The sequence below is a fragment of the Mya arenaria genome, chromosome 13 (assembly GCF_026914265.1).
Source record: "Mya arenaria isolate MELC-2E11 chromosome 13, ASM2691426v1".
NCBI lineage: Eukaryota > Metazoa > Mollusca > Bivalvia > Myida > Myidae > Mya > Mya arenaria.
The window spans coordinates 41,360,056-41,380,730 of NC_069134.1; the positions used below are offsets into that span (position 1 = coordinate 41,360,056).

At 34.7% G+C, this 20,675-nt stretch overlaps 1 protein-coding gene across 1 annotated transcript; it reads left to right on the forward strand.

Annotated features, from left to right (window-relative positions):
• The first annotated feature begins 485 nt into the window (after positions 1 to 485).
• LOC128215267 (probable G-protein coupled receptor 139) lies at positions 486 to 1,499 on the forward strand. Its single transcript, XM_052921974.1, has one exon. It carries the CDS (start codon positions 486 to 488, stop codon positions 1,497 to 1,499), a length of 1,014 nt encoding a protein of 337 aa, XP_052777934.1.
• The last annotated feature ends 19,176 nt before the right edge of the window (positions 1,500 to 20,675 follow it).

The window sequence follows — 20,675 nt, forward strand, 5'->3', positions numbered from 1 at the left end:
TTATCTGTAATTGACACTAACGGCTTAACATTATAGACCCGTAAGTGACCGCTAAGCAAATAGACGACGCAGAAACACAAAACTCTGTTTGCATGTTTGATGTTTAATGGGGAGTTTCACGAAGATTAATTGTTTCACATAGCGGCTCGAATGACCATAGTGCGAAACACTGCATCGCGACAGCTTCGTTTATATTGTAAGTGGCCTTAAAATAGGCACGCGGCCAAGTGGACTTCATTAAACCTTGACCGGATATTTAACCAGTAGTTAAATAGTGATTTTAAATATATAGTGATTTTAAATATAAAGAATTTTAACTATATATAACCAAGTGGAAATGAAAATGTCCATGAACGAGTGAAATTGTTGTGTAAATAAAAAATCAAGATTTAAATGTTTCGGCGAGAACAATACTACAAGTTATTTTTAACCTGTTAAAAGAGTATGTGACTTGTCGCTTTAACTTATTTTATATAAGAGGCATAATGGATCCACTGTTTGAAACAATGGTCGGATATTATCTAAACCTGTGTCTGCTCACACCGGTCATTCTTTTCGGACTAGTTGGAAACTGTCTGAGCATGTTAACGTGGGGTCTTGGCTGCCATAGAGAAACATCAACTGCTGTCTTACTAACAGCGCTAGCGGCAACGGACACTATCGTCCTCACAATGCCCGCTTTAGAAATGTGGGCGTATGAGGTTCTGAACTACTGGTTGAGATTACCAAACGTCGTCTTCTGCAAGATATTCGCCTGGGCTTCGTACTTTGGACCATCGGTCAGCTCATGGATTATTGTTCTCATCACCATGGAACGGTTTGTGAGTATTTGGTTTCCAATGAAAGTGAGATATGTGTGCTCTCGGTCTAAAGTCAGGATGTTTATCGTTGGAGTATATGTGGTTCTGGCTATTATGTATAGCCCATTTCTGTTCGTCACGGACTTACGACCCGATCGCGACAATTTGACAGCGTTCAGCAATACCACGTGCAGAATGGATCGGCCGAATGGAACATTCTTTAAATATTTTTTCCCGGTTTGGATGTGGCTGGATATGATTGTGTTATTTATAGTACCATTTTTCTTCGTCGTGTGCGGAAACATTTTGATTTTGTACAAGCTGATAAAAAGTCGGAAAATTCACCGGAAAGGTGGACTGCAAGCGTCAACGAGAACAAAAGTAGCGAACGCCTTCACTATCCGCGCTATAGCCATCAGCATAAGTTTACTCGTCTGTCTGTTTCCGGTCTCTATACAGGAAGTATACAACGCCCACATAGGCAGCAGTCCGGCGGGTTTGGTTTACGTGATAGTGAGGATTTTATTGTACGCGAACAGTGCCTTTAATTTCATCTTATATTGTGCTATAGGGTCGGGGTTCAGAAAAGACATGAAGGCTGTGTTGATGACGCTGTGTACGAGAAAGAAGGTTAGAATTCTCAATGCCGATGGGAATATGAGTACACATTTTAGTAGAGTTCAAACTGATCCCACATAGAAATTCATAAGTGTCTTTTGTGTGATCAATTCACGTTCTTTGCATCTTTTTGCCATAATTGTATGTGAAATCCCCTTTTCTGTCTTAATTTTATAAACGAAATCAAACTTATATGTGATTCGTAAAACAAGAATGCCTGTACGCATATCAGCGAAGGAAAGATAAGAATTGTACCCGAGCCTTTGTTTTTGTTCTTTTAAAAAAATAGTAAATATAACTATTTTGAGAACATTTCTTTTATATAAAGTCATACCAAATTGTTGTTATTGTTAGCACCAATTCTTAGTACGAAAACCTTTCTAGCTATTCTGAAAAATCAAACGAAGCCGGGACCGACAAAAAAAGGTAACTAAATCAAATGAGTGAGATATTATGTGGAATATAGTCAACAGAGCTTTCTAAGTCTATTCTGGACCATTTTCTCAATTGCTTTATAGATTTCCACTGCAAAATGAGTTCAAATATAACTTTTAAGTGTGTTGATCATGGGAATCACACAGAATGCATCATTTTCTTTACGAAATGCCGAGAATACTAGTACAGAGAATAGTAGTATAATACATAAATTTACACTTGTGTTCTGTAGTCGGAACTAAAACAAAAGAAAAATAAAAAAATTCGGCAAGATCGTTGATCATATCAAATGTTGATGTTTTTCGATCGGGAAGCCCAAAACCTATCCATCCACAGACGCTAAACATAGAAACAATTGGGTACGGCATAATCGTGGTTCATAAGACTTCATAGTCGTATTCATTAACGTCTTGAGTCTGAATTTCAGACTCAGACTGAGAAGTCTGAATACTTAAATGTGTCAAAATATCCATAATGTAACTAATTTTGACAAAAGTTGGGTGCCTGGTTGTAGAACATATTATTTGTGACAGAGACAGCATTGCGATACGGTTACACAAAACTGTAATATTAAGCATTATTGAAGCTGAAACATTGGTTGATAATAAATAAAGCGCTGCCTGAGAATTTTATCATAAATTATCTTGGAGCTAAAAGTATCAATGAAAGCATTAATGCACCGTACCGGATTCAGGTATTCACGTTCAATTATTATTTGATTACAGTTGTCACATAATCGTTGAGGTTTTGGTAAATGTATGTATCGACCACGTTTATATGTAAATTTCGTGATAAAACTATCTAGTACGAAATAATTGAACACACTTGCTATAAAGTATGAACATGTCAAAGCATAACTTCTTTTTTTTCTTTTTTTCTTTTTTCTTTATGGAACTTAAAATGAATAACATAATTAACTAGTTTCGGGATCTTGACTTGCTCTAGATCTTATATTTGAATTTCTTAGATTCATATAAGAAACATTTTAAAAGTATATTCATGGCCATGAAAATGCATGAATCGTTTATCTGTTTACGTCGTCACCATACATTACCAAATCATTTTTATACTAAGTTTCATAAAAGTAATAATATAATATATGCAATGGGAAATACGAATCTGCTTTCAGATAACGGCTTTTATAATATACCCATCATAAATCCATACGCAATACATATCGCAAAATACGACAGTCCGTATTCCACTCCAGTGCAATACGGCCGTATTCCACTCTTGTGACGTGACGTCATAACAGGTATCGTTGCGCGATCTTTAAATGACGTCATACAACAAAATAGTGCGTCGTTAAAATGGCATTTATTTTGAAAACCTGTGGCTTTTAAGTGATCTAACCAGTAATGTATATAATAAAAGGGTTATTAGTACTGCGTTTTGATCCTAAATATTGTATTCGACACTCGTGGATTTTTGCAGATTTTGATTTCACTCGGCTAGCGCCCCGTGAAATTCGAATCTGCAAAAGTCCACTCGAGTCGAATACAACCTCCCGGATCAAAACGCGGTATTAATAACCCTTTTATTATATACATTACTGGTTAGATCACTTAATTTTTTGTTTTTATAAAGTTTCATTAACGCAAAAAATGTATATTTCTGTCCATATGAGACAAATATAATAAAAAAATTTTTTATAATTATGAGGCTATTAATATCAATGTCTAAAGTATGCGTTGAACCCAGATTTACTGTTTCTACTTGACACTGCTGGAGTTACTTGACATGCTACGACTTTATATTACTAACATTAAAACTTACTAAGTACTCATGGCTGGTTACGATAAATGTGACTTTCTATAATGTGGAGAAATGTATTAACTAGTCATTATAAATGAGTATTAACTAGTAATTATAAATGAGTGCCTAATATTGTATGTACTCATGTAAATGAAGGTTGTCATTTTTAATCGAATGTTATGTTTTTGTTAATTTCAATAAAGTTGAAAATATGAGCGTATTATTATCTCTTATGCTGCCGTTAAAGCAATCGGAACACCTCGGCCATAATCAAACCGAAATGACGAAGCTTGCCGGAGATGGCCGAGTGGTTACGATTGCCGTTAAGGGGCAAATGACACCAAATAGAAAATGAATACACATGCCTTATTTCTTTCAATTAACACACGACAGTGAATCAAAGCATAGTTCTACGATCTCTGACCATTGGCTACCTTACATATTTATAGGTTTTGAAGCTGAATGATTTGTAATTCAAAAAACACGCTGAACATGCTAGATCTACTTGATTTCGTTGTTTTTTTACATTTTCAACATTGTTTGTACCCCTACACCATTCGGAACACCTCGGCCATTTTTATCGAAAACAAGCTCGGATGTATGCCGGTTCATCAGTTAAAGTAGTTCGTATTTTTTTAATTACATCATTAATTAAATGTAGTGTTTTAGAGTTGTATAAATTCATCTATACTATTGCAAACATAATAGATCCCCAAGAGTTAAGGCATAAACTGCTAAATAAAATAACTACGCGATCTACTTGTCCCACTTTTTGAGTATGTAAACCGTCCAAATACATCCGCGGTTGTTTCGATAAAAATGGCCGAGGAGCTCCGGATGCCCCTACACCGGATTTGGTCCCTTTATCGAATACATATTTATTATTTCAACCAATTTATTTCTTCTGATAAGAAACGTAACTTTTTTCTAATTTTTTCTTCTTTCTTTTCTTTTTCTGTGATTAGTACACTTGTGAAACTTTCTCCCATATATTGTGTCAGGGTCGGGAAGAAATAAAAAAAAAGAAAATAAGACATATGAAAAACCTCCTTGTTGAAATAGTTAATACTTAATATCTTATAAAGCCCATTGTGCTTTATATATTATGTATGCTAATGTTGTCCCTATGTGGGGACCTTATGCTTTTGTGGAATAAAAGTTGAAAGTTGAAAAAGTAAATCTTTGCATTTCCAGTTCTTGGCATCATTATGCTTTACGGTAAATTCAATCAGGGAAAGAACGTGTGTTTTATTTATTATGAGACCCATTTCATCCAAATGTGGCTCATCGAAAGACGAATGCAGTAGTGTTCGCAATCGTAACAGCTCGACCATCTCCGGCAAGCTTCGGGATATATCTCGTAAATAGGCTTTAAAGCTGCACTCTCACAGATTGAACGTTTTGACAACATTTTTTTTATATTTTTGTCTTGATTCCAGCCAATTTATGCGAAAATGCATGGAAACCAGTAATATAAGACTGGTGACAAAATAAAAGAGATCACATATGCTATATTTAAGTTCACAAATTGATGTTGTATGCATTTTTCTTAAACCGCTAGTAACGCTTTTAGCCCTGGAACATTAACATTAATTTTCGAACGGAAATACGGAAATCTGCGATCTGATCTTTTGTCAGCAGTCTTTTACCTTTGGTTTGCAGATATTTGTGCAAAAGTTTGCTCATTCCAAGACAAAAAATAAAATAAAAGTTGTAAAAACGGTACATCAATGAGAGTGCAGGTTTTTAAGATATCTGAAAATGTTATAAGGCCGCCGGCGATTAACTCAATTATCATTACGATAAGCAGAACCGTTCGATTACGTAAAAAATGTATTTAAATGAATGATTTTGAATCGTGTCTTTAACTTTAAACTTGATTTAATGTCACTATTTGTCCATTTGACGATTGAAAACACATACGATCAATACGCCTCCATAATATGCTATAAGACCCGTATTATTTTAGAGGTAATATCTGTTGGATAATGGCCGAGGCGTTTTAATTGTAGTCTCTGTCTGACTGAAACTGTTCAATGACAGCAACAATTACGGGGGAAATGGGTTTTTACCTTCCAGCTGGCCCCGCAGTGCCGAGTGAATGCAGTGGTTTTGTTTTCGCGCCGAAAATAGCGAGGAATTGGCCCTACCTTGGATGTCCCCGGTGTCCCCCCGTGGGGGAGCGTGGTAACAATTGACTGGTGCATTAGTCCTTCATCGTCAACGCTTCCTCTTACCGACTAAAGCGCATTCTATTTTCAATAATCGTTAACAAATCTAGCCCGTTTATCGGACCAACATTTGGCCACGGGGTAAATTTAAACCATCACTACACTTGAGGCAAGTTCACCCCCGTGGGTATTGCGTTTACATGCACATATATGCCCCTGGGGTTAATTTGTCAACGAGGATATATCTCGTTATGTAAACACGGTAATACATACTGAATGTTTGAGATCAACATAAAGTTTCAAAACTTTATGAACTGACCAAAGCATTTTAACAGTTAAACATAAGCTATGTATAGTAAGCTTTTAACCGACATACAAAACTTTAGGTATTGATAAAACGGTGTACAAATGTTCATAACGGAGATTTTCGCGGAAGGTTGTTACTTACAGTTCACGGAGTTTTATATTTATGGCCCAGAAATATCGTGTCAGTGTGCACATAAAAGGAGATTATTTATAATCATATAAAAAAAAACAATACATTGACATGTGTTGTAGGGAGTGTAGTCTGAGGCTTGGAGATTTGTATAAATTATATATCTTTATATGTATTTAAAAGCAATAACTTCGTTGTTACTTTCTTTCACAAAACTGATCAAATCGATTTAAACATCGATGTAATAAATTATATCTCAGCCTCACTATTGCCACAAACAGGTGCTTTTGAACAGTGGTAATGCTTTCGAAACTTGTCTAAAATAATAGCTGATGTTTAAGAACGTTAATATAAATTGCTGGTTATGCACTTAAACTACTAGGGTGATGAATTACGTTTATTAACATCGGTTGTGACCCGTGATGACCCATGTGAGAACCCCTTTCTAGTCACATGATAACTCAACCTGATTACCAAGATTTTGCAAGTGCAGTCGGTCGGCAAATCTCGTTGGAGCGATGTTTCGCGACAGTGCGTCGTCTTGTAAACATTGCAGTCGGTCGGCCAATCTCGTTGGAGCGATGTTCCGCCGCAGTGTGTGGTCTTGTGAACATTGCAGTCGGTCGGCCAATCTCGTTGGCGCAATAGTCAGCCGCAGTGTGTGGTCTTATGAACATTGCAGTCGGTCGGCCAATCTCGTTGGCGCGATAGTACGCCGCAGTGTGTTGTCCTGTGAACATTGCAGTCGGTCGGCCAATCTCATTGGCGCGATGGTCCGCCGCAGTGTGTGGTCTTATGAACATTGCAGTCGGTCGGCCAATCTCGTTGGCGCGATGGTCCGCCGCAGTGTGTTGTCTTGTGAACATTGCAGTCGGTCGGCCAATCTCATTGGCGCGATGGTCCGCCGCAGTGTGTGGTCTTATGAACATTGCAGTCGGTCGGCCAATCTCGTTGGCGCGATGGTCCACCGCAGTGTGTTGTCTTGTGAACATTGCAGTCGGTCGGCCAATCTCGTTGGCGCGATGGTCCGCCGCAGTGTGTTGGTAATGTGAACATTGCAGTCGGTCGGCCAATCTCGTTGGCGCGATAGTACGCCGCAGTGTGTTGTCCTGTGAACATTGCAGTCGGTCGGCGAATCTCGTTGGCGCGATGGTCCGTCGCAGTGTGTGGTCTTTTGTACATTGCAGTCGGTCAGCCAATCTCGTTGGCGCGATGGTCCGTCGCAGTGTGTGGTCTTGTGATCACTGCAGTCGGTCGGCTAATCTCGTTGGCGCGATGGTCCGCCGCAGTGTGTGGTCTTTTGAACATTGCAGTCGGTCGGCCAATCTCGTTGGCGCGATGGTCCGCCGCAGGGTGTTGTCTTGTGAACATTGCAGTCGGTCGGCTAATCTCGTTGGCGCGATTTTTCACCACAGTGTGTTATCTTGTGAACTTTTAATGTCTTTATGGCAGAAAAATATGCATAGAAACAAAAGGACATTTCTCGACTCTTCTTCACGCGCCTATGACTGCTTATCTATGGTCAAATTATGGTCACGCTGGTTATGTTAAAAGGGACTGGTTCATGTTTTTGGACCTTTTATAACTTGGTAATGCATCTTAAAACACTTAAGTATAAAAACCTGGTTTTAGTGAGGAGCGAACCAACGCCGGTTCAGTCGGGATAGAATAAGAAAACTCACAAAAAACAGCTTGCCCACAAGGACTCTTATTTAGGCTTAAAGATGATTTAGCCTTTAAGCCTTTTTGTTTACTATCGCTATTCAAAATCGTGGACTTCAAAGACAATATTTAAACAAATATCAACATTTATTGAAGGGATCCAGCCGTCAGTATATTTGTTTTAAAACACCATAATAGTTCAAAATTTCGTCATAAAAAAGTGCAGTTTACAAAACACGAGCGAGTCCCTTAAAAAGAATACAGTATAGTTTTCATGAAAATCAACTTTATAAGAGGAATAACATGGTGAAGCATTCATTGCAAAATCTCTTCATAAATGCAAATTAATCACATTAGAGTTTCAACGCACATCATCTCATTCTGGTAGCAAGTTTTACAGTATCATGTGCAGGTTTTGACATGTGACTTGCCTTACTATATTTAGCGACCAATCAGCGAAATTATTGCGGGTTTTCTTCTAGCCGGATTTGTCCAACGGGATATGCTATTTTTGATAATTGTAAAACACATTGTTCTATTCCACTCAATGATATTTTATGGCATTTAAAAATAAATTCCCACTTTTCATTCAAATTTATGTGTTTCTTTTTCCCTTCATCCATACGGGTTCGACATTTTCCACGACTTTGCTCATTGGCCTTTGAAAATTCATAAAAGCAATTATTGTACAAGTAAGGATTTGTTGCCCTCACATCAGGTGTTATAAACATGTTTGTTTCCTCTCACTCGATCGTTACATGTGTTTAACAAAACCTGTGGTGCACTTTTATTTCATAGCATTGTATTCAAATACTGAACTTGTTGTTACAATTATGCTTTTGGTTAACTTCCCAATCTCATTGTTTTAAATAAATTACTTTCAATCGAAACTGAACAAAATATTAATAGAACTAAAGAAAGCGCATTACTTGTATTTTGAATGTGATGTGGCGGCAGAACTTTACGATGTCTGCGTAGAAATCAAAGATAATACTGTGAGCTGTTGATACAGTGTGTGTATACCACGTGATAAATTGCGTCATAAATGCTACGTCGGAAGGCAATGTTTTGATTTGAAAAAAGACTTTAAACAAAGATATCTTCACTATTTCTTTACCATTTAAAATGACACATAGCGCAGTCTATGCAGCTTACGGAGCCCCGCCTTCGGTCTTTTACCAAATTTTGATTGAGAGTTTAGTTTCTTATAACACTTCGACAAACCTTTTCACGATACGGCCGTCTGACGGAGCACTGTCAAAACATTGTTTGGAAAACAGGTTTGTCGAAGTGTTTGATGAAACTAATCACCTTATCAAACTCCGGCTATAAAACAAAGGTGGGGCTCTTTAAGCTGCATAGACTGGTCTTTGTTTCATTTAAAATGGTGAAGTAAGCGAAAAGTTATCTTTGATTTAAGTCTTTATTTTAAGCAAAATATTTCCATCCGACCTAGCATACATGACGTAATTTATCACGTGGTATACACACACTGTGATAGAAAGTAACCGAAGCCTGGTTATTGATACATGTATAAACGTCAGACAAATCCTAAAAAAGTGCAATGAGTAATGAAAATACAATGTATGAACGGGCTTAACGACACAAAATTGAAAATCAGGAAGACAGCACTCATATGATACATCAATAAATAAGTCATCATTAAGTGTTGGTGTTTGGGTAACAACATCGGACCGGGTAGGGAGTAAGAAGCCTTTTCTTGGTTCGATCAAACTCACACTTTCAAGTGTTGAGCGGAATTGAACATAGAAAATCCTTGTCGGTGTATAAATCAACTAAAAACAAAAAGTATAAAATTAACGTATACTCGTATGTATAAAAGTATGAAATAAACGTGTATTCACATGCATTTTATAAAAATAAACTCAACGACAAGATACTGATAACACCTGCAAATTGAATCCAGTCAAAGCAACAGATGTTCACTTCTTGAAGATACGATACAATCAAACACATACGTACATTTTATTGTGCTCTTTATTCTTAAACTACATTGCTGTGTGTTCACTTATTTTTGCCAGGTGTAAAACATAACAGGATGTTAAAGCAATCAATAAGGTTTTGAACTACTGAGATGAAAATATAATGATCCATTTTCTTGCAAACTTGTTTAAAAAATAAAAACTACAAGGACAAGCCCAGTAGTCGGAAATTAAAAAATAAATCCTGTTTACAAGCACAAAGTAAGTGCTCAAAAGACGTATACTTTAGAAAAATACATATAAACACCACATGCACAATACAGACAACGCACACACACACGCACGCACGCACGCACGCACGCACACACACACACACACACACCTTCAGCCATTTCCAGAAAGAAATTGCATTAACACCTGTTTGACCTATCCATCATTATGCAACAGTTAACAAATGCTCAATGATCATCCAGAAAACGGTTGATATTTACAGGGAAAATAGTGCATCAAAAACAATACCCTATATTTATTTCATAGACCATTTCAAATCGCAACTGACAGCATCGGCTTTAATCAATAATAATCGCATGAGGGTTGTAAAATAAACAGAGATTAAAATAATGTAATAAATGTTGTAAAACTCTGGCTGATATTTACATGTTAACCGATATTGCTGTGGTCAGCGTTTTTTCTTCCAGAATTTGAATTCACTTTTAAACCAAATCCTTATATGGAAAGAATCAGGTGCAAAACTTATGTTAACCATAAATCCAGAAACTAATATAAGTCCATATGAAAAGCGTATGTCAACAAAAAAATCTCAAAATAGACTTCAAAATAAAATCATTCAGAGGTCATGAGACCAAATGTTTTAAACGAAGCATGTTAGTTGCTTTTCTTGAAGGCCCAACTGTTAACTGTGAGAGGCTTACTCTTTTGCTATTAACAAACAAACAATTGCATACATTTTTATTGTGACGCTGCTGTCGTTGAGTGGTTCTCGTTTCGGACGTTTGAATTACATGTATTCCTTAAACTGACCACCAGATGGTCCCAAAATCGGCAAATACAGTATTTCCTCAAAACAAGCATAGCCTCATCGATACCAAAATGTATGAGGCCGATTACATTATTTTACATGATAAAGAGAACATTTCGTCATTGTCTCAGCTAAGTTAACCCGTTTAAAATAGCGCATAATGGTTTGCCCGTTTATAGTGTTTAGACAACAGCTACCTCCAGCCGGCCAATCATAGGCCTGCAAAAGTGTTTGATAAATCTTACACACAACTGTTTTTTCTGTCGGATATTTCAACTGGTATATCTCATGCAAATCGTGCACCTACTTATGTTACAAGGACGTTCTTAATACTACAGAAATGTTTGTTTCCTGAGCTTTCCTGACATTTTTCTCATACAAATGTATGGTATCGGACTGAGAAACAAGCAATACACTTTCTGTTGTCTAAGCTACGCTCGCTGATAAATTCCATATCAAACGGCTACTAGTGATCTATCCTATACATATATTTAGCATGTGAAAGGCACATTGTAAGTACTAGTACAGATGCCGACGCTATTTTTAAATTAATTGAGATTTACGTGATAAACAAACACAGTAAATTTACGAATTGGAAAAATACGCAAAAAATCAAAAGATACATGTGTCGTAAGCGATGTGATGCATCAGGCATAAGGATACAATGCGTTATACAGAACAATATCAATTTCATGTAAGTTTTTGACAATTTTCTTGTTTTCTTGAAGTTTAATCATCTTGTGTCTAGTCCCTTAAGTAACTTGTAAATCAATAAATTTGGGATAGGTTGTCGCTAAGCGTTTTTACTAACTTCGATTTTACTGATCGATCTAAGAATACACATTGACGTTTTTAATCTAATTTTTTTTTTTTTTTTTTTTTTTTTTTAGAATATTACATTTATTTCTTATTTTCATGCGTGTAAACGTTTTAAATTGTTCGAAAATGGTTAGTTTTATTATTTTTTATAACGCAGTTTATGAGCGTGTAAACTATTGGACGATTGGTATATTAAATATATGTTCGTTCATGCTAATAACAAAAGCCAAACATATGTGAGAGACTTTGGCTACTAGGCTTCCAGCGACTTACTTAAAAACACAAGACAGTTCTTTCTAAATGTGTAAATAAAACATTTCCATGAAAAGCAAAACATAAATAAAGATCAAATATTGTTTACCACACGGCTCCATCTTTTTGAACAGATCATTATGTTTTCATGAATCATGAATCATTGGCCTTATCGAAAAACAAAAGATATCATTGTAGAATCAAAACGTCTGCAAATATATATACACACTTTAGAAAACCAGAAACAAAGGAACAGAGCACAAAACGTCTGTATTAATTAGCTGATGAACAAGCTCATCAGAGAGCATGGTCATCTGGTAGTTCGTCTCGGGAATTGTACCAACCTAGATGTACTGATAAACAATGTTGTAAAATGCTTGGTATCACCACTTGATGGTATATTCTAATTATTCTTAGGTCAATATAAACGATGGGACATTGTTGTGTATATCCATGTCAACATAATCATTTAAAAGGTTGTCTGAAGAGTACCGTCATGTACCAAAATACGTAAAACAATAGAACAGGTTGGTCTCCGTAAAAAAGGTGTATATTTATAATATTTTCTATGTACACGTACTTTGTATTGCAGTTTCTAAGCATATCTAAAATGGTGTGGTTATTGTTTGAAATGAATTCTATTTTTAATGGATATTGTAATATTTTTTCACATTTCAAAGGATTAAGTTGTGTTGCGTGTTTTAAGTGTAGATTTGACCAATTTAGAAGTAGATAACTCTGAGATTTTTTCAACACAGACGAATTAATCAATGAATGGTTATATAATATCAGACCAATAGATATTTCAATCTTTGTAGGTTTTGAAAAATCTCATGATGATACGTGATCTACATGATCTACTGTTTTTGTTTACATTTTTGACGCATTGGTTGTAGTCCTACGCCGATTTGGGTCACTTAATTGCTTAGAGAAGAGTAGCGTGTTCAACCAGTTTTATTGTTCTTAACAGTAACTTACTTTTTTTCTAATATTACTAAATTGTCCGTACCAAAGAGCAACTTGCTCCCCATATATGTTGTTGGGGGTCGTGAAAATGTAGAAATTCTAGAACATTTTAAACTTTTTCCCGCAAAGCTCGATTTTGACAGTGGAGGGGAGGGTAAAGGATCGCTAGTTTTCAAAAATTGCTTAAATCTTCCATTTTTAATTGATATTCTAATATGTTCTCCTTTTTCTTAATTCACGAAACATAATAAGGCCAACAAAGATCGTTTTTACGGTTCGCAGTCTCCGAAACTCATCTTTGAATTATGAACCGTCGCAATTTTGTCTGGGTCAATCTAGCATAGACACTTAAAAAAGCAGTACATTCATGCATCTATATCAACAAACGAACACTACGGAAAAGAAATACTCTTAAGGGAATTATATCAACAATCAGATTTTTTTTCGTTATCCTGAATAAAACCTAAATGGTGCTCTTGACATTTTTATAATTAAAGAACAACAACTCTCGGATGCCAACAGCGATTTGGCTGGTTACTAACTCGTCCGAGGTATTGTGGTCATACACATTCTGATCAAATTTGGTGATGGACGAATGAATTTAAAGTTATTGATCGGACAAGAGCAACTTGAGGCAATTTCTATAATAAAAAGGCGATAACTCTTGAGTGACAAATGCGATATGGCTGGTTATCAAACTTGCCCAAGATAACTATTATGTCCATTTACATTCTGACTAAATTTGGTTAAAGTTGGACAACGACTTTTAAATTTATTGTGGCAATTGATTTGACGATATCAATTTCTATTATTAAAGGGTGATAACTCTTGAGTGACTACAACGAAATGGCTAGTTATCACAATTGTCCAACTTATTGTGCATATATATACAAATTTTGATCAAACTTTTTAATGATTTAACAAAGATAGTTTTAGTATCTATCGGACAAAATACTAAGCGCCGCCCGCCAAAATGCCTGCCCGCCCGTACGCCGCAGGTGCAACCTTAATACGTCCAGGTTTTGAAGCTGGCGTATAAAAACGTAAAATAATGTATTTGTTTACATAGATAAAAGGGGCAATTACTCTTACACTATTAAAGTAAAGTTATATAACTTGTCGCGAGGACATGAACATGAAGTTTCGAGTAGATGTCCGTAATAATTGTAAAACTATAAAAAGTGATAAAAGGGCTACATTTCTGTGAAATATTTTGAAATCGGGCCTATTGTGTTTGAAGAGAAGGTTTTCAACGTTTGAAACAGGAAACAAACATTATTCTTATTACGTTTAAGAAGTTTCACAGGCTCCATCTGAACGGATTGCAAAGAGTTAAAAAAGAGGCCGTGTTAAATTGCACTTTTCCATGTAGTTCTTCAAGTGTTTCTGAGTTATGGCAAGAACGATACAAGATTTTCGTATACAATGAACATGTATGGATTAATGGCTTGCCACAGCACGAAATAAGTATAGAAGCTTTTGAGCCATTTAAGATGTACCAATTTTTTGTATTCTATCATATTAGGAATACCTTTTTCATAAACAAAATTGTAAGAACTGCTGATCTGTAGATATATGATTCACTTAGTCCTTTAAATGGTCCATGCTGGCATATATAACAATGTACCATGCATTAATTTATATGCCTTTGTTGTGAAACCTGGTCCCATTGTACCGTTGAAATAAATATATGAATGCACATCTACTAAAAGTGAATTTACCAAAAGCAAATTTCGATTTCGATTGATAAAAATTATTATAGCCTTTGCCCTACGTTGCTGTTAAGAAAGTTCGACCTGTATTGAAATTGTTTGTTTTGAAATGGAACATATACCACTTTCATTATATATACATTAATCATAATGTATGACCGTAGGATCTTAACACATGTTTTAAAACCTAACAGTGTCAATTTCAGGGTGAGGAATCACGTGACTTCAACGGGGTCCTCACGTGGGTCATAATCGATGTACACAAACAAGAAAGTGACGTTAATTCCTAAATAACTATTTGAGAGAAAAGATGTGAAAATATTTCCCAGCCTATAAAAGACAATGCTATTTTCTGCTTGTGCAATTGTACAATATTTTGGAGTTAATTGTATTTAAAGATTCAATCCTTGGCCAAAATTTCAACTCGACTTAATTTTGTAGAACCAGTCATATATCAATTAATCAATCTATATTTGATCAATCATAAGCCTGATTTTTTTGGTTTCAGAGTAATATTTCACTCGTGGCAAAGCCAATCAATATATATATAGCTTTTAGTTCTCACTCGGTGAAATACTTTGTCACATTAAACTGAAACAAACACTTATCCTTTATTCCTATCACAATTCAATGAAGTTAGCCTTATTGAATCGTTTGGGCACATTCGAAATAGGTTATAGGTCCTGATGCTTTTTCCTAGAAAATATACGAGGGATTTTTTTTTCGAATCATAAGTACTAAATGAGTGTATCTCGAGTCTTTACACTTCGTCTTGACATGCATATTGATAATAATCGTCTTATGACCCCTTTTGATGGTTGTGACAGTAGGGCAAATCTAAATGAAATGGTCACTTTACTAGAAAAACTATGAGCGCAGCCGACAGGGGACGCATCCGATTCGCGGAATTCTTTTTTTATTCTATCTTTAGAGTCAAAAGGTACAGTTTACTTTGTGACCATTCTAACAGGTTCGATGTTCAAGTGTTTTAGTCAACAACAATTACCTTTGCATGGACTAACAAAATATCACAACAGCAAATGATTTAAATAATCACATGAGGGTATCAAAGTAAACATACAGAGATTCGACATATATAAACTTATTAACTACTTTTCTTAAACACATGTGGTATCGTAAGTCGTTTTTGTGATTGATATATAAAAATAATTTAAAGTCATACTTTGGAACAATAGACGGCATTACATAGCACAGAATTTTGGAATATGGCCATAGTTATTTTAATTCAACAAAACAGTTAGGACATACAGGTTACATAGTCGACATACATTATGATTTTTTCATAAAGCAAAATAAATATGAAAACTACATACAGAAAAACAAGTATCTGTATTTGTTTGACCTCAATGTTTGGTGAAAAGTGAATCGTAACAAAATAAGCACGAAGAGCACGGGATACTTTCAATAGTATTGAATAAATTTATGAATGGGACACTTTAACTTGACAGGGTTAATTTAATTTTAATCTTCATGCAAAACCACAGTATGTTTAAAAAGAAAAAGGAAAGAATTGAACAGAAAAATAAATGTGGAAGTAAACGTCTACATATGGATATGAAAATCTCTGTGTTGTGGTTTGATCGTGATATTCGTTTCTTTTTAAATGCATGAAATATTTACACGAAATTAAGGATATTCCGATAGGTAAGTGTTATTTGAAAGTTTGAATAAAATGCTCGGGAAATGCACCCAATTTATTTAGAACTATAAGACTATTTGATTGTAATAATTCCCGATATTTAAATATATTTGGATGCGTACGGAAATATCTATTAATATACTTTAAACGTTGATCATTAAAGTACCTACAGACAAGGAGGTATTGAAAACGATCTTCCAAATCTTTTTTGTCACATAAAGTACAATATCTTTCTTTATAAGGGTTATTATTCCAGCGTCCTGTTACAATGTGAAATTTTAAGTTAATGGTTCTAAGTTTGCAAAATGATATGGCTAATTCTGATGGGATTAGTTCAAAACAAGGCTCAAACTGCATATGCTCCTTGATGTCACGGTAATTTTTCCCTTAACTTGAAATTGTCATGGACTCTGACCATGTTTGAATTAATTGGTCGAATAAAGCTCGTTTAATAATCTTGCTTATGTTCTTGTTACGTATTGCGTGCTGACTTTCATACGAATAGTAGTTTCCGCGCTGTTAAGAATATGTTTTATTTATTTAGCCATTTAAATTATATCGGGGAGTGAAGCATTGCATTATATACAAAGGAAGAGTACTTATTATTATCCCCTAAGAATAATTGTTCCAATAATTTAATCATTCTAGCCTGAATTATGATTCTAATGTGATATCTGTTTAGTTCCCCTTAGCATGTAACATGTACGCAGATGTAGACTCTCTGGATTTAGTTAGTCTGTGACAACACATTATAACACTATACATAAAAACGGTTAAATAACTAAACTTCAAATGCCAACATATTGTGCCGAGCGTAAGGAATGTTTTGATGTCAATTTGGAAGATAAGTTTATCTAGTTTTGACACAAACTCAGTTTCTTTATTTTCATGTCTATTGTCTTGCAATGCTACTTCAGCGTATTGTCAACAATGTTGACACCACCTTTCATGCAAAATATTCTACTAATATATTTCCCGTTGGAGGAAGTAAATGCGTTTCGTTCCTCTTAAAATGACGTTCATATTTTAGTGTATGCTGTGACAAAGGCCCATTAATTTAAATGGGCCTCAGAGACAAAACTGAATTTTTTTATTTCAGACTGCGCATTTTAATTACCGAGGGGATTGCTAAAGCAATTATTTTCCCGTTCAGAATGTATAGTTGTATTGCTTTTTGAAATTAAATAAAAATAGTTATTTTGCTCGGCTTTATTATATTTTCATAATGACATCTACGTACTTAACATAATTTACTTAAGGGTGTATTAAAAAGAACGCCTTACAAATTAAACAGTAATTTAAGCTACTTTAATTAAAAACAGTTATTATAATTTGCCACGCAATATTCAGCAGATTATGCACAAACATATTTCAAAATATGATCATGAATGTTCAAGAATCAGAATCGAATTGCAATCCCTTAGGTGCTGCATTATCAAAGAACTGATTTCGTTGGAAAGTAAAATACATTTATAAATTCTTCTATATACATAAATGTATTGTGATACATTCATTGTCACGAATGTTCAACCGAAGAAAGAGTTTTAAGAAAATGTCAAGAAAATTGAGATAGATGTGCTTTCTTAAGGACAATGTGGCAATGCATGCTACTATGAATTTAAGATGAAAATGTATTTTAAGCATGTGTTGCGGACAGCATTTTGAACATTTGACGCACGTCTCCATGCCAACAAAAATATTGGCATGGCTCTGACAATTTCCTGAACTTGTACTTTTGACGTCTCATGGCCGACCCTGCATTGCTAATAATAAACTTATATAAGGTTTGCTTAAAAATTATCAAAATGTTTATCACCAGTTAAGCATAGTTTATGTACCTTGTGACTTCCTCAAAATGTTGGTTCATTTAGCTAAAGGTAAAAGCTGGTGTTGTCAATTAAAAAATATTAAAAAATGATTTTTTTTTTTAACTAATAATCTAATTCAATTCAATTCAGTTGATTGAAATACAGGTCACCAGAACCAAAAACACAAAATTTACATAAACAAAGTATCGTAGTTGCAACATAAGTATGTAATATATATCATGTTTAACATATGGTATATTAAGATTGTTAACGTTGATATTTTATTATCATTTTCAGTAGACGTACATGAGTAGAATTTATTTAAATTTTACCAGATTAATACCAATTAAAAGATATTGTCTACGAATAATATCGAGTTTAGGATATTGAAAGAATGCATGATATTCACAATCAATAACTGTCATATTTGATTCAGACAATGTATACAAATTATCTCATCTTTTGGAGGATGTATATGTCTGCCAAGTTCCATGTTTAGTTTACGGCTTGAACAGTAAAATCTAGCAAAAGCAATCCTATATTTTAAATGAATTTCAAGATTGTAGGTACCTTTCTGTACTTAATAATGTTTTGTTTAGAAGAATCGTTGTCTAAAATCATATATAAATCTATCTATATTTCTTACATATTGTGCAATCCAAATGTGTCCAAACCAATACCTTGTGTGAATAACAAGGGTATAATGTTGGATGCCCAGAAATATCGCCCGGCGTCATCTAGCAGTGTTAAGGGTATCTATGATTAGACATAATTAACATTAGTATTTAATGCAATTAACAAAGTAAATAGCACACAGAGGAAGACGTCCACATTCGCCAAGAATTACATGCATTTATAGTTCTTTTAACATACAAATGTCTCTTGCAAAATGTGCTTTGAACTGTATCTTTGGTATCAATATATTTATAACCCACATCCGCGACCCAAACACGGAATTGGCTTTACACTGCCATGGAAGAGTTAAAATAATTGTTTTATTGGGAATGCTCCAATATATTTCTTTATAGGTTATATATTGAATAAAATGCCTTTTGTGCGGATAATTTATCATGTGCTGCACTCAACGACGATGGGGGCACCATGTAGCTATTTTTTTTATTAAAAATCATTTGCGTAGTTCCTGAGCGGTCCGCCATTTCTGAAAATGATTATTTTCGATCTTGTCTAAATCAACGTCCATGCCAGTAATTGCATAAAATTGCTCAATAACATTTAACTGTTGTTGTATTTGTTTGTTGTTGCAGCACAACTAGCTACATAATCGGTGAGCATCAGACATATACCATTAATTAAGTATGTAATAAATGTTCCGGAACCACATCTCTCTCGTAACAAAGACGATAGATCGCCACTAAACAATTAAAAAAAAACGATTCTAAATTCGAACAGCAATCATGGGCTTTTATCAATAGTATACACGAGGGTATAAAACAAACATACATTACATATAATATATGGAATATTGTAAACTTCTAGCTGATATGTACAGGAAAATATTACAATCAACATATTTTGTTGTGGCGAAACAAGCATTTAAGTCTACTTTGTTAAACCTAAGTTTGAGATGATTATCACTCGATATATGTCATATTAATACACACATTTGTATGAGTGATACCATATTTATTGTTTAGCATAAAAGCATACCTGTTGCGGAGCAGTGAAACATTTGAACCCTTAACAGAGTTTAAAACATGTTTACATTTATAGATAAAACATATCACGTTTCGTCGAAAGATCTGTAAACATTTTGATATTATATGTTTCGCCTTTATAGCTAAATGTTTTCTAGTAGACTTTACATCCAATATTAAGACTTCTTCATTTGATATTTGTTATGTGTTTTGATAGCTGTTGTCCTTTGCGCTAAAACCCCGATAAGAATCCAATGAACCCCTAAGACCGAACTTTAAAGACACACTAGATAAGATTTCATATACAAACAATTAAATAAATTAACATAAGTTGTGATTCTGCTGTCGTTTTAGAAATCTCATTTGTGACGTTTAAACTATTAAATACATTAATAATTTAGGATACTAGTTTAAAAGCCATGACAGAGTTGTTTAATATCCACTGATTCCCTCTTTGTTTATACTTGCTGAAAGGTAAGATTACACTTCGACAATTGGTTTCATTTTCCTTATTCAAAGAAATAAAATAAAATTAAAAATTGCTTGGAATTTTTTCTCAAATTTCGAAAATGGTTACATTTGATTTCTACAATACCACTGTTTATGGGCCATTCCTATGTATGGTGTGTGCTTGCTTCTTGGCTTGAAGCATCTCAATAAACTTAAGACACTGTTCTCCAAACGTAAAACCAAAGAGGCTCATCTGAAACACACACGCTTTTTTTTTCAAAAACGTTCACACAAGCGCACCGATCCACAGTGGCCGTACTATTTCTGGAGCGAATTAACTTGTTCTCATGAATCATAATTCATTGGTCGTTTTCAAAAAAAAGAATGAGCATCTTAGAGTCAAACCGTATGAAAATATATATTCACAGTTTAGAACACCAGAAACATAGGACCAGAGCACAAAATGTCCCTATTAATTGGCTGATAAATAAAGT

Excerpts from the sequence above, each read along its gene's own strand:
- LOC128215267 (XM_052921974.1), top strand. The coding sequence starts at position 486 with ATGGATCCACTGTTTGAAACAATGGTCGGATATTATCTAAACCTGTGT.